This window comes from Moschus berezovskii, chromosome 1, assembly GCF_049115385.1.
Source record: "Moschus berezovskii isolate FMDL1 chromosome 1, NW_MosBer_1.0, whole genome shotgun sequence".
NCBI classification, from domain to species: domain Eukaryota; kingdom Metazoa; phylum Chordata; class Mammalia; order Artiodactyla; family Moschidae; genus Moschus; species Moschus berezovskii.
In genome coordinates this window covers 62651160-62666553 of record NC_142460.1, presented here as the reverse complement: position 1 = coordinate 62666553, position 15394 = coordinate 62651160, and the positions used below count along the sequence as shown (strand labels likewise).

Genomic DNA, 15394 nt, shown 5'->3' with positions numbered 1-15394 from the left:
ATCTTTAATAGATGGGCTTGAAAAACAATGCAGTAAATGTGAAAAGAATATAGATCAGAAGATTAAAAAGAAAATTTAGTTAGGCTAATATAAATAAAACCATAAACTAGCCTGAATATGATTTTATTTACTCTTACTTTAATATGTGAAAAGTATTGGGGAAAATTGTTATATTTGGAAAATGTGATTATTTCAGTTCAAAATATATACAGGAATAAACCTACTTAGAAAAAGGAAATTCTAAACATGAACAAATTTATGGGGAAACTGCTGAATGAGATATGGAAATTCTGTGTGTTTGAGAAGAATGCATGTTTTAAAAATGTTAGAAAGGCCTAGGTTATCAAGTGAATTGAATATCATATGAATAATCTTCAATTTTATTCATCAAGCAATAGGCAAGCACTGAAAATTTTAAGATGTGGCATGTCATCAAAGGTTATTTTTGAAATTAAATATTTGGCTGTAGAAAACAGAATGTAGGAAGAATAATCTTGTATCATAAATATTCTCTAGTAAGCTATGACTCTTGTCCAGTTATTCCCAAACTAAATTACATGTCCAAATTGTGTGGGGTAGTTTTTCATGAAGAATATTGTCTAAGATACTATTTTAGAAATTGATCCAAAAGATCATGAATGTAGTCAAATAACATACATTTTTCAATGCTCCCCAGGTGATTAAAAGTATGTGAAGTTCTTGTTCATGTGTGATGTGACTGGGGTGATGAGGGAGAAGACAGAGATGTCAGTTCAGTTCAGTTCAGTCATACATTCGTGTCCGACTGTTTGCAACCCAATGGACTGCAGCACACAAGGCTTCCCTGTCCATCACCAACTCCCAGAGCTTACTCAAACTCATGTCCATTGAGTCAGTGAGGGCATCCAACCATCTCATCCTCTGTCGTTCCCTTCTCCTCCCACCCTCAATCTTTACCAGCATCAGGGTCTTTGCAAATGAGTCAATTTTTCACATCATGTGACCAAAGTATTGGAGTTTCAGCTTCAGCATCAGTCCTTCCAATGAATATTCAGAAATGATTTCCCTTAGGATGAACTGGTTGGATCTGCTTGTTGTCCACGTGACTCTCAAGAGTCTTGTCCAAGACCACAGTTCAAAAGCATCAGTTCTTTGGCACTCAGCCTTTTTTACAGTCCAGCTCTCACATCCATACATGACCACTGGAAAAAACCATAGCTTTGACTAGACAGACCTTTGTTGGCAAAGTAATGTCCCTACTTTTTAATATGCTGTCTAGATTGGTCATAACTTTTCTTCCAAGGAGCAAGCGTCTTTCTATTTCATGGCTGCAATCACCATCTGCAGTGATTTTGGAGCCCCCCAAAATAAAGTCTGTCACTGTTTCCACTGTTTTCCCCACCTATCTGCCAAGAGTGATGGGACCAGAGGCCATGATCTTAGTTTTCTGAATGTTAAGTTTTAAGCCAACTTTTTCACTCTCCTCTTTCACTTTCATCAAGAGGCTCTTTAGTTCTTCTTTGCTTTCTGCCATAAGGATAGTGTCATTAGCATATCTGAGGTTATTGATATTTCTCCCAGCAATCTTGAATAAGCACTCCAGCTTGTGCTTCCTCCAGCTCAGCATTTCTCATGATGTGCCCTGCATATAAGTTAAATAAGCAAGGTAACAATATACATCCTCTGCAAACTCCTTTCCTGATTTGGAATCAGTCTGTCGTTCCATGTCCAGTTCTAACCGTTGCTTGTTGACCTGCATACAGATTTCTCAGGAGGCAATGAAGGTGGTCTGGTATTCCCATGTCTTTAAGAATTTCCCACAGTTTGTTGTGACCCACACAGTCAAAGGCTTGGGCATAGTCAATAAAGCAGAAGTAGATGTTTTTTCTGGAACTCTCTTGCTTTTTCGATGATCCAAAGGATGTTGGCAATTTGATCTCTGGTTCCTCTGCCTTTTCTAAATCCAACTTGAACATCTGGCAGAGACATAGGTCAAAATAAACCAGGGCTTCCCTGGTGGCTCAGTGGTAAAGAATCCACCTGCCAATGCAGGAGACCTTGGTTCAATCTCTGGGCCAGGAAGATACCATGTGGCACCAAGTAACCAAGCCCATGATCCACCACTTTTGGGCCTGGGAACCACAGCTGCTGAGCCAGGCACCACAGCTACTGAAGCCCCCTCAATGGGAAGCCCACGTGGTACAGCTACAGAGGAGCCCCTGCTCTCTGCAACTAGAGAAAAGCTCACGCATCAACAAAGAACCAGGACAGCCAAAAATAAATAAATAAAATTATTGAAAATAAATCAGAGTATAGAGTCAAGGCGACTTGGTGAAATATTAAATGTGAAGGAGTGGTTACTAACAAAGTCACTTGGTGACTGAGTAGGTGGTCATTAAAAACTGAGACCGAAGACTCAGGTGCAGTAGCTAGTTTTTGCAAGGGGCGTCTTCTGAACATCTGAGTGAGAAAAACTTAGCAGTGTGATTCTACAAGTGTTTAATAGAAATAATGACTTGGGTGTCATTGAGGTGAATGAAAGCAGTTACCATGGCTGACACACTGAACAGTGTGCATAAAGTAAAAAATGGAAGGAATGAAAATAAACTTGAAGAAGTTATATAAAGAGATTAAAGATGAATATACATCATTTATTGGATAAATGACATCTGATTCTCTTTTCTACCAAATGGGTCTTGGTGGCAGACTAAAGCTCTCATCCTCTCTAGAAGCCAAAGTTTCTGAAAACTAACTTTCCCATCCATGGCACCTAGAGGGAGGAGACTTGGTATAGCTGGGGGGAAAAAAAAACTCATTTACCCTGGATTGGGGATTTGGAGAGGGGAGACAGAGGTCAAACATGGGACAAAGAGAATTTTGGTTGCTTTGGTTGCAAAATCAACTGAGGAACCAGAACATGAATACTGTGCACATAGCAGTCGCATCGATAGTGAGTTGTGGTATTCAAGTTCAGCAGCAATGACAAGTGATCTTATTAAGCTAGAGCTGCGACATGATTTTGACCATTGACTGTCTGACTTCTTTCTTTGTATCTTGCCAATTTCTCCAGTGGATTTCTCCAATTCCGCTAACGTTTCTGTGTTTAGGCCACTTTTCATTCAGTTAACTCATTTCATCTTGCAACCAAGAGCTCTGGCTCACACAGGAGGAGAAAATGAAAGACAAGAAAAGGATACTGAGCAGAGTGAACAGAGAAGGTGGGGATTGGAAAGCTGAGCATTGGGACTTAAAGAGAGGAAAACACTCAAGAAGGACAAAGGAAAGTATGGTGTCTAAAGCAAAATAACTGCTCTGGGAGGATAAGGAGTGAACAGAGTCACTGAGTGTGAGAATTAAGAGGTTTTTAGTGGTTTGGGGATAGCGTTGAGATCAGAGAATAATGAGAAGGGAATGGGAAGCAAGTGGCACAGCAGTGAGGAGGATGAAATAAACTAAGATGTGGACAACAGTTGACATTTGTTTACCACCCACAGGCAGATGCATTTTTTTTCTTACAGAACAATATTATGAAAGTTTCAAAAGAGAGAGAGGGAGGGAATTGAGAAGAGAGTGGGTAAAGAAGTGGAATGGGAAATTTGAGTGGATGAAAACAAGGAACAACAAAAAACAGGAAGAGACTAAGGAACATAGATAGTAAGTGTAGGAGCAATGAAGAAAGGAAGTATCAGAGAAGAGCTGAAGATGAAATAAGAGGAAAGTCTCAGTGGTTTGAGGGGTAAACATCTATCAACTCTGGTTTCAACAAAGATAGTCAGCACAGGGAAACATTTCTTTTTTCTTTTACTCAAAATTCCGAGTTTATTTTCCTATGGAATTTGTGTATGATTTAAAGACTTCCACTGTAATTTTACTTTTAGTTTATAAATATACTAGCATTGCCTCAAAGTTATTTTCACTTTTAAAAGATGCTTTTACTTTGCTATTATTGTGATCAGAGCTGACTCTCTCTAGAAATCCTTCTGGTTTACATGCACAGCATTTGCTTCTCCACAGGTTTTATTAGTGAAATAAAATTGAGCAGACTGGAACTGAATACAGGCAATATAAATATCCAGTGTTAACAATTGAAGTTATTAAATGTACTTTTATTTTGAGTAAACATCCTTCCACTCAATCCCAAATCACTAAACATTAAAAAATTCTCAATTTGATATGTGGGTAATTATTAAGTCATAAATCTGAGAAAAGCACTGGAGAGGAAACATTTTCTGCATTTTTCTGTCTGTGTGTATACAGGTATATATTACGAAATTATTGTCAGAAGTGGGTGACAGAATAGAGATTACTATTTAAGTGATTTAACTTAAAATTTAATCAGAGAATGTGGGTAATTAAATCAAATAAATATTTTGACCACAATTATCAGAAAGATTTCTTATCCAGAAAACATTATAACCTAAATTCTTAAACGGTTGTTCATTTTTTTGAAGTTCTAGTTCACCAAAACTTGTTCTGCAGAGTCATTATAATTATGCTAACCAGATGATTAAATATTTAAAGAGTATATTGTGTTCTTAGAGCTATTTTGCTCATCCAGATTTTACTCTCAAAAATAAAATACACAGATTGTTCATTATTTTTTTTCCATTTTTCAACTGACAATTTTGACATCTTGTAAATCAAATCAAAATTATTTTAAATTTAACAGTATTTTAACCTTCCATAAAAAAATAATGAATATTAAAGAAATCACTCTCCTTTACCTATATCTGTTAGAAATCGTTGAGATCCTTTCAGTGTTTGGGCTTTCTGAAGTAGAAAATAATCTAAGAACACTGCAATGACAATAACACAGGTACCAGTTCTTTGAACACTGTTGCATTTTGGAAGCTTCATTATCTAAGCTCAGGAAAATGTTATTTACATAACTTTATATAAATTTGTTTTGAACACACAAGTTAACCAATTGTACAACTGTGTGCTTCTGCCAGAAGCAGAAGGAATGAAGGACTAAAATTCCCCTGATAGTACCCACTGATTAACTTTTGGCCAAAACTAAAAACTGTTCTCCTGGGCATTGTGGATTTGGTCATGTATGAGAAATTCAAGTTGTTCCACGGGGCATCACAGTCTCTGGAATCATGAACATCAGTCATAGTAGACAGTTCTGGTTTTAACAATAGAAATTACACTTTATGTCACCACTTTCAACCACAGATGAAATTTCTGATGTGTATGCAAATTCTGGTTTGTCAATAAATGTTGATGCTCTGAGTGCTTTGATCAGTATGGTCTTAGAATCTAAGATTCCTGTCAAGACATGACCTCAAGTAAATTTGTTCTCCTCAAACTGTAGCTCATGTTCCAGACACATGCTTAACTCCCAACTTTAAGCTAAAATATGGTGAGAGAGCTTTTTAAGCAAAGGTCTGGGGAAGGAGTAAAGGAAAAACAAAAGACCACAATGAGAAGTGACCTGTATCAGTACTTCTCAAACTTTAATGCCTGTGAGTCTCCTGGAGGTCTAGATAAAATGCAAATTCTGTTTCAGTAGATCAGGGCTAGGACCTGAGCGTCTTCTTTTATAACAGGTGAAGCTTATGGACAGGTGCAGTTCTCAGGACCTTCACCATTGGAGGGACTATCAGTTTATCAGAGAGCCTAGAAAATTAGAAAAGCACAACATAGCAAATGTAGCTGAAAAGAGGGATGCATGAAGAGCCAAATGGAGTCAGGGAGGCCAGCTTATGTGGGTAACACAGGAGCTGGGAGGCCAGGTCAGAAACTTTGTTCTATATCCCAATTTAAAGGAAAACTATTATGGGATTTTGAAATGGTGGTATTATGATCAGATTTTCCTTTTTTGCATTAGCCAAGAAAGTTGTCAGTGTAACTCATTCAGATAAAAAAAAAGTTAACTTACTTATTTTTTGTAATTTGATGTGCTATCTGAGTGACAAAAGAAAATGCTTAACCTCCACTTGGGACTTGGATGGCTAGATGGGGGGAAGCAAACAGCATCATAGACTTATTGATCTGCTTCCTTAGAATTTTGCTGGTGAAAGCCAAAATAGAGGAGAAAAATATCATAGAAGAGAGGAATCATGTGAAAAATGCACAGAGAAATAGAGTGGGGAATGTGATGTGCAGTGGTAGCTTCAACATAACCAACACTTGGCTTTAGTATGATGTCCTCTTTAATTTTGGATAATTACTTCCTAACTTATTTGGTTGTCTAAGACCATCCCCATGGAAAAGAAATGCAAAAAAGCAAAATGGCTGTCTGAGGAGGCCTTACAAATAGCTGTGAAAAGAAGAGAAGCAAAAAGCAAAGGAGAAAAGGAAAGATATAGGCATCTGAATGCAGAGTTCCAAAGAATGGGAAGGAGAGATAAGAAAGCCTTCCTCAGCGATCAATGCAAAGAAATAGAGGAAAATAACAGAATAGGAAAAACAAGAGATCTCTTCAAGAAAATTAGAGATATCAAGGGAACATTTCATGCAAAGATGGGCTCAATAAAGGACAGAAATGGTATGGAACTAACAGAACCAGAAGATATTAAGAAGAGGTGGAAAGAATAGACAGAAGAACTGTACAAAAAAGATCTTCACGACCAATATAGTCACAATAACATGATCACTGACCAAGAGCCAGACATCTTAGAATGTGAAGTCAAGTAGGCCTTAGAAAGCATCACTACGAACAAAGCTAGTGGAGGTGATGGAATTCCAGTTGAGCTATTTCAAGTCTTGAAAGATGATGCTGTGAAAGTGCTGCACTCAATATGCCAGCAGATTTGGAAAACTCAGCAGTGGCCACAGGACTGGAAAAGGTCAGTCTTCATTCCAATCCCAAAGAAAGGCAATGCCAAAGAATGCTCAAACTACCACACAATTGCACTCATCTCACACGCTAGTAAAGTCATGCTCAAAATTCTCCAAGCCAGGCTTCAGCAATATGTGAACCGTGAACTCCCAGATGTTCAAGCAGGTTTTAGAAAGGGCAGAGGAACCAGAGATCAAATTGCCAACATCCGCTGGATCATGGAGAAAGCAAGAGAGTTCCAGGAAAACATCTATTTCTGCTTCATTGACTATGCCAAATACTTTGACTGTTGGATCATAACAAACTGTGGAACATTCTGAAAGAGATGGGAATCCCAGACCACCTGACCTGCCTCTTGAGAAACCTATATGCAGGTCAGGAAGCAACAGTCAGAACTGCACATGGAACAACAGACTGGTTCCAAATAGGAAAAGGAGTACGTCAACGCTGTATGTTGTCACCCTGCTTATTTAACTTATATGCAGAGTACATCATGAGGAACGCTGGGCTGGAGGAAACACAAGCTGGAATCAAGATTGCTGGGAGAAATATCAATAACCTCAGATATGCAGATGACATCACCCTTATGGCAGAAAGTGAAGAGGAACTCAAAATCCTCTTGATGAAAGTGAAAGAGGAGAGTGAAAAGGTTGGCTTGAAGCTCAACATTCAGAAAACAAAGATCATGGCATCTGGTCCCATCACTTCATGGGAAATAGATGGGGAAACAGTGTCAGACTTTTATTTTGGGGGGCTCCAAAATCACTGCAGATGGTGATTGCAGCCATGAAATTAAAGGATGCTTACTCCTTGGAAGGAAAGTTATGACCAACCTAGACAGCATATTAAAAAGCAGAGACATTACTTTGCCAACAAAGGTCTGTCTAGTCAAGACTATGGTTTTTCCCATGGTCATGTATGGATGTGAGAGTTGGACTGTGAAGAAAGTTGATCGCCGAAGAATTGATGCTTTTGAACTGTGGTGTTGGAGAAGACTCTTTAGAGTCCCTTGGACTGCAAGGAGATCCAAACAGTCTATTCTAAAGAAGATCAATCCTGGGTGTTCACTGGAAGGACTGATTCTAAAGCTGAAACTCCAATACTTTGGTTATCTCATACGACAAGTTGACTCACTGGAAAAGACTTTGATGCTGGGAAAGATTGGGGGCGGGAGGAGAAGGGGACGACAGAGAATGAGATGGCTGGATGGCATCACTGACTCTGTCGACATGAGTTTGAGTGAACTCCGGGAGTTGGTGATGGATAGGGAGGCCTGGCATGCTGTGATTCATGAGGTGGCAAAGAGTCGGACACGACTGAGCAACTGAACTGAACTGAACTGATCCTTGATCACAAATACCTGTATTACAGTATGGATTTTTTTTTTCAATTTTAGTCATTTTGATAAGTAATTGCCTGTTGTACTTTCATTTGCATTTCCCAAGCAATTAATTTTTATAGAGTGTCTTTTTGCATCTTTCTTTGACATCTCTGTAACTTTTTTGATGGAGTGTTTGTTCAAATATTTACCCATTTTAGGTTTTTTTTATTTGTTTTTATTATGAGTATTGGGACTGTTTCATCTATACTGGATACAAGTCTTTTATCAAACATATGATTTGTAAATATTATATCATTTTAGTCTGTTACTTGGATGACATTTTGCTTAATTGTCTTAATGAGTAAAAAATAGTATTTATTAGGAAGCTACTTGCAGGACAGGGAGAGAAAATAAATATGACAACAGTTCATGGATCTTCTATTTCAGTGAAATTTGTAGGTGACCAGTGATATAGAGCTTGTCAAAAAAAGAAAAAATACCCTTCTAAGGTTAAGTTCTTACATCTGGCCCTTGCTGCAAAAGAGAGGCACAACATATAATGTGCCTCTGTGAATCATGGAGGCAGTATTATCCTTATTTGGGTGTGTTATTCCAGCCCATTACCAAGTGCTAGTTTTGAGTGGAGCTCAGAGCAAAAGAAGGCTTTGTACGATGTGTAGACTGTGCATGCTGTTCTGCCTTTTGGGCCATGTCCAGCAGATCCAGTGATTCAGAGCCTGAATCAGCAGTGGCAGCTGCTTGGAGCCTTTAATCATCCTCTGGAGGTGGATCAAAATGTAAGCCCTTAGAATTTTGAGCAAAGCACTGCCATCCTCTGTGGATAACTACTCTACTGTAGAGAAACAGCTGTAGGCCTGATAGTTAACCTTGGTATAAAAAAAAAAAGTGAATGTTTAACAATGGACCACCAATTTGCCATGATACTAGAGCTACCCTTGACAAACTGGATGTTATCTGACCCACTAACCATAAATTTCAGTGTGCACAGAAGCATTCCTTCATCAAATAGAAACAGCATATACTTGATCAAGCAGGAAAGGCCCTGAAGGCACAAATAAGTTACTTGAAGAAGTGGTTCCAATGCTACTGGCCTCCAATCCTGCTGCAAAGGCTCCTGTGTCCCAGCTGGGGCCTGTGTCCTTATAATTAGTTGACCAAGAAGTCTGGGGCCTGACTTACAGATGGTTCTGCATGGTATGCAGGCACCATCAGAAAGTGGACAGCTGCTGCACGCAGCTCCTCTCTGTGGCATTCAGGAAGGACAATGGTGGTGAAGGAATAACCTTCCAGCACGACAGCCTGCTTTCACCAAGACAGACAACAATTCTTCCATTGATCTGAAAGTAGACTACCACTCAGTTCCTTTGACTTTACATTTCTTTGAATCATGAGACAAAGAAGTGAGTTTCTATTTTGGGTGAGGTGATTGATGGCAAGCAGCAAGAGGAAACTGGACTCCTCCACGAAAACGTAATAAAGAGTATGTCTGGAATACACAACACCCTCTAGGGTATCTCTTAGCATTGTTATTCCCATGGTTAAGGGCAATGAAAAACTTTGAGGCCAAGCCACACAATAGTTCTAATGGCCCAGACTCTTTAGAAATTTGGGTCATTCTACCAAGTGAAGGACAATGACCACCTGAGTCAGGTGCTTGCTGAAGGCAAAGAGAACACAGAATGGGTAGTAAAAGAAGCTAGTTAAAATACCAATAACAATCACACATCCAGTTACAGACATGAGGATTGTAATTGCCAAGAGATTTCCTTCTTAGCTTGATATGAATACATTTGTGTCTGTATAGCATTTGTCTTTGTTTTCTTTACATTCTTATCCCCTTATCATGAGACATAAGATGCACTGACTTTATATTATCATAATTAAGTCTTGTTAATTTGACATTTGAAATAGCTCAATTGGAATTCCATCACCTCCACTAGCTTTGTTCATAGTGATGCTCTCTAAAGCCCACTTGACTTCACATTCCAAGATGTCTGGATCCAGGTGAGTGATCACGCCATCGTGAATATCTTCGTCGTGAAGTTCTTTTTTGTACAGTTCTTCTGTGTATTCTTGCCACCTCTTCTTAATATCCTCTGCTTCTGTTAGGTCAATACCATTTCTGTCCTTTATCGAGCCCATCTTTGCACGAAATGTTCCCTTGATATCTCTAATTTTCTTGAAAAGATCTCTTGTTTTTCCTATTCTGTTGTTTTCCCCTATTTCTTTGCATTGATTGCTGAGGAAGGCTTTCTTATCTCTCCTAGCTATTCTTTGAAACTCTGCATTCAGATGCTTATATCTTTCCTTTTCTCCTTTGCCTTTCACTTGTCTTCTTTTCACAGCTATTTGTAAGGCCTCCTCAGACAGCCATTTTGCTTTTTTGCATTTCTTTTCCATGGGGATGGTCTTGGTCCCTGTCTCCTGTACAATGTCACAAACCTCCGTCCAGAGTTCATCAGGCACTCTATCTCTCAGATCTAGTCCCTTAAACCTATTTCTCACTTCCACTGTATAATCATAAGGGATTTGATTTAGGTCATATCTGAATGGTCTAGTGGTTTTCCCTACTTTCTTCAATTTAAGTCTGAATTTGGCAATAAGGATTTCATGGTCTGAGCCACAGTCAGCTCCTGGTCTTGTTTTTGCTGTGAAAGTGCTGCACTCAATATGCCAGCAATTTGGAAAACTCAGCAGTGGCCACAGGACTGGAAAAGGTCAGTCTTCATTCCAATCCCAAAGAAAGGCAATGCCAAAGAATGCTCAAACTACCACACAATTGCACTCATCTCACACGCTAGTAAAGTCATGCTCAAAATTCTCCAAGCCAGGCTTCAGCAATATGTGAACCAAGAACTTCCAGATGTTCAAGCAGTTTTTATAAAAGGCAGAGGAACCAGAGATCAAATTGCCAACATCCGCTGGATCATGGAGAAAGCAAGAGAGTTCCAGAAAAACATCTATTTCTGCTTCATTGACTATGCCAAAGCTTTTGACTGTGTGGATCACAATAAACTGTGGAACATTCTGAAAGAGATGGGAATCCCAGACCACCTGACCTGCCTCTTGAGAAACCTATATGCAGGTCAGGAAGCAACAGTTAGAACTGGACATGGAACAACAGACTGGTTCCAAATAGGAAAAGGAGTACGTCAAGGTTGTATATTGTCAACCTGCTTATTTAACTTATATGCAGAGTACATCATGAGGAACGCTGGGCTGGAGGAAGCACAAGCTGGAATCAAGATTGCTGGGAGAAATATCAATAACCTCAGATATGCAGATGACACCACCCTTATGGCAGAAAATGAAGAGGAACTCAAAGGCCTCTTGATGAAAGTGAAAGAGGAGAGTGAAAAGTTGGCTTGAAGCTCAACATTCAGAAACCAAAGATCATGGCATCTGGTCCCATCAGTTCATGGGAAATAGACAGGGAAACAGTGGAAACAGTGTCAGACTTTATTTTTTTGGGCTCCAAAATCACTGCGGATGCTGATTGCAGCCATGAAATTAAAAGACGCTTACTCCTTGGAAGGAAAGTTATGACCAACCTAGATAGCCTATTAAAAAGCAGAGACATTACTTTGCCAACCAAGGTCCGTCTAGTCAAGGCTATGGTTTTTCCCGTGGTCATGTATGGATGCGAGAGTTGGACTGTGAAGAAAGCTGATCACCAAAGAATTGATGCTTTTGAACTGTGGTGCTGGAGAAGACTCTTGAGAGTCCCTTGGACTGCAAGGAGATCCAACCAGTCCATTCTAAAGGAGATCAGTCCTGGGTGTTCATTGGAAAGACTGATGCTAAAGCTGAAACTCCAATACTCTGACCACCTCATGCGACGAGTTGACTCACTGGAAAAGAGTCTGATGCTGGGAGGGATTAGGGGTGGGAGGAGACGGTGACGACAGAGAATGAGATGGCTGGATGGCATCACTGACTCAATGGACATGAGTTTGAGTGAACTCCGGGAGTTGGTGATGGACAGGGAGGCCTGGCATGTTGTGATTCATGGGGTCGCAAAGAGCTGGACACGACTGAGCGACTGAACTGAACTGAACTGAACTGAACTTGACATTGTTGTTGAGAAACTGAGGAAGAGGTTGCCAGAGGAGAAGGTCCTCACCAGAGGCAATGGCGAAGGGCCGGCCTCGCTCAGCACGTCTCCAAGGTTCTCATAAACATCTTGTCCTTTGAAGCTGTCTCACTCAGCCCTTAACAATTCTTGGCATTTAGCTTAAGGAACACTCCCTGCTCTTTCCATTTAGCCTAAGGAACACTCCCTGTGCCTGTAGTCCTTGAGATAATCAAAAACTATGCCAGGAGCCATGATTAATAACTATCTTGGGGGCTTGGGAAACTGATTAAGCTTAAAGGTGGAAATAGCATGTTTAGTAAACCTGATGTTATCAACATTCTGCAGATGTTCTGGTTTGCCTCATCTTGTTATGGTTTTTGAAGTCCTACTTCCTTGTAAAACTATATAATAACACCTGAATAATAAAGCAAACTATCAGTCTCCAGAAGGCTGTCCATGTCTTCTTTCAGAAGCAACTCCGCCGAGCTCCTCTATTGTATTACCTGATATCAAAGAAAATGAATCGTAAACTTCAAAGCCCTCTTGGGAAGAGATAATACATTTTTGGTTGTACACAGCAAAGTTGTACCATGTTAGGTGGAATTATTTCTTGTTATTGTCATTATTTAGAAATAGAATATAATTTTAAGATATGTGTATTGGCACTAAGTTGACAACAAGTGAACTTGTAATTGTTAATTTATGTGTCAACTAATCCATGGGCTGTCCAGATATCTACTTAAACATTATTTGGGGGTGTTTCTGTTAGGGTGTTCCTGATTAGGTTGGAATTGATGAAATTGGTGAATTGGTCTCCACAAGAAGTGAGACTCAACGTATTTCAAATAAAGTGGAGCAAAAGACTTTTTGATGGCTAGCAGAATTCCTGGGATTTGCTTCTGTTTACTCAAACACAAACCCACCTCTACTGTGTAGTTAACTGTGATACGTGTCTCCAGGCTATACAGCTATACTGTATATATTTGGCTTCCCTGGTGGCTCAGATGGTAAAGAATCCACCTGCAATGTGGGAAACTGGGTTCGACCCCTGGGTTGGGAAGATCCCCTTGAGAAGGGAAGAAGGGAATAGCTACCCACTCCAATGTTCTTGCCTGGAGAATTCCAAGAACAGAGGAGCCTGACAGGCTGCATTCCTTGGGGTTGCAAAGAGTTGGACACAACCAAGCAACTGACTTTCACTTTCATACAGCTATGTTGTATCAAAGACATCGTGCTCAAGTAATTTTCAGAGGCACAGCACTATTTTAGTGCTTAAAATATACTTAATAAATCTACTTATAAAACCATACTGAAGAATATACAAGCATGTAAAATGTTTTCATATGTTTTCTGCTTTAGTTATTTTAGTATGATATGAACACTTAATTAAAATTCCTTTGTGTTTTTGAAAAAGATATAGACATTTTAAGGAATTTATTAGAAACACATCTAAGATCATTAAAATAATGACAGTTATTACTACAAAATAATGAACACTAGTCAATACATAACAAAATCTGATCTGCAGTTTTATGAAAGACTTTTAATGGAAAGAGAACAGATATCATGAGACCTAAATATTCCTCTTTAAAATTATCATTAGAGAGTCTATGACTTTCTTATTTCTCAGGCTATAGATAATTGGATTTAACAAAGGGATTATGACAGTGTAAAAGAGAGAGTTCATCATATCGTGATCATCTGATTGTGTGGATCCAGGACGAATATACGTGAAGAGAAGAGGCCCATAGTATAAAGAGACAGAGAGGAGGTGGGCTCCACAGGTGGAGAAGGCCTTCCTTATACCTTGAACAGACTTCTTTTTCAAAATTGTAAACAGAACTAGTGTATAAGAAATAAGCACAATCAGAATGGTGAACACCTGTATTGAACCAGAGAAAATAAAAACCATCAGAACATTAATAAAAGGGTCAGTACAAGAAATTTTGAACAGTGGCATAATATCACAGTAAAAGTTATGTATTGTGTTGTAACTGCAGAAGGTTAATCTAAATAAAAAACCTATATGAATAAAGGCATGAAGAACACCACCTACAAATGATGAGACCAACAGTCGCATGCATAGTCTGTTTGTCATAATCACTGGATAAAGTAAAGGGTTGCATATGGCCACATAGCGATCATATGCCATACTTGCCAAGAGAAAGCATTCTGTGGTTGCACTGAATGTAAAGGAAAAAAATTGTACCATGCATTCAGAGAGAGATATCGTCTTGCTTTTGATGAAGAAGTTGACCAGCATCTTGGGGGTCACTGTGGATGATATGGAAGTATCCACAAGTGCCAAACTCCCAAGGAATAAGTACATGGGGATGTGAAGTTTAGAGTCATTCCAGATGAGAGCAATGAGACCAAGGTTCCCCACAATGGTGATGAGGTATATCACCAAGAATACCAGGAACAAGGGCATTTGCCACTGTGGTTGGTACTTAAGTCCTGTGAGAACAAACTCTGTCAGAAATGTTATATTTTCCTTTTCCATATCTTCACTGGAAGTCTCCTGAAATAAAATGCAAAAAATGTAGAAAGAACATTCACTATGGTTTTATGAATTGAAAGCTTGGAAATGGAGTCAAAATAAATCATACTTCTACCAGAATGTCCTTTTAATTTCATAAAATATTACTGTAATAAACTATTTGGGGGACCTGAAGAGATGCCAATCAGTATAATAATTTCAGTTCAAATAATGTGCTAAAATTAATAGATTTACATAAAAGAGACATTCTAACCATTTGCTAAATTTGTGGGGACTTGATTGACTGTGGTAGGGAAATTCTGAGTCTTGGACATGGATTATCAGTCAAGGGAATAGATGTTTAAAAGAAGCAGTTTTATAAAATGAACTGAATACCATGTGAAGGATCTTGAACACTTTGCCTCAGGTAATATGTACGTACTAAAAGTTTTCAAGACAGGGAGACACACTGGAGAGTATTTTAATTTAGTTCTTCATTAGTGCAGAAAATAGATGTCATGGTATTGTCCAGGTGATTTCTAACCAGATTATCCATCAGAATTGTTTGTGGACCTTTTTATGCAGGATATATATTGTGAGATATTACTGTAGAAATTAATTCAGTGGAGTCCGTTGGAAATATAACTTTGGTAGTTATGAGAGAGACAAAGAGATAGATGCAAAAGAATTCAAAGTACAGTCACTAGGACCTGATGACATTAGATATGAAAG

General features: G+C 38.9%; 1 protein-coding gene across 1 annotated transcript; it reads right to left on the bottom strand.

Annotated features, from left to right (window-relative positions):
- Positions 1 to 13756: 13756 nt before the first annotated feature.
- LOC129550383 (olfactory receptor 5H2-like) lies at positions 13757 to 14707 on the bottom strand. Its single transcript, XM_055417990.1, has one exon. It carries the CDS (start codon positions 14684 to 14686, stop codon positions 13757 to 13759), a length of 930 nt encoding a protein of 309 aa, XP_055273965.1. The 5' UTR covers positions 14687 to 14707.
- Between the last annotated feature and the right edge of the window lie 687 nt (positions 14708 to 15394).

Bases quoted from the DNA above. Each gene is read 5' to 3' on its own strand.
- LOC129550383 (XM_055417990.1), bottom strand. From the start codon at position 14,686: ATGGAAAAGGAAAATATAACATTTCTGACAGAGTTTGTTCTCACAGGA.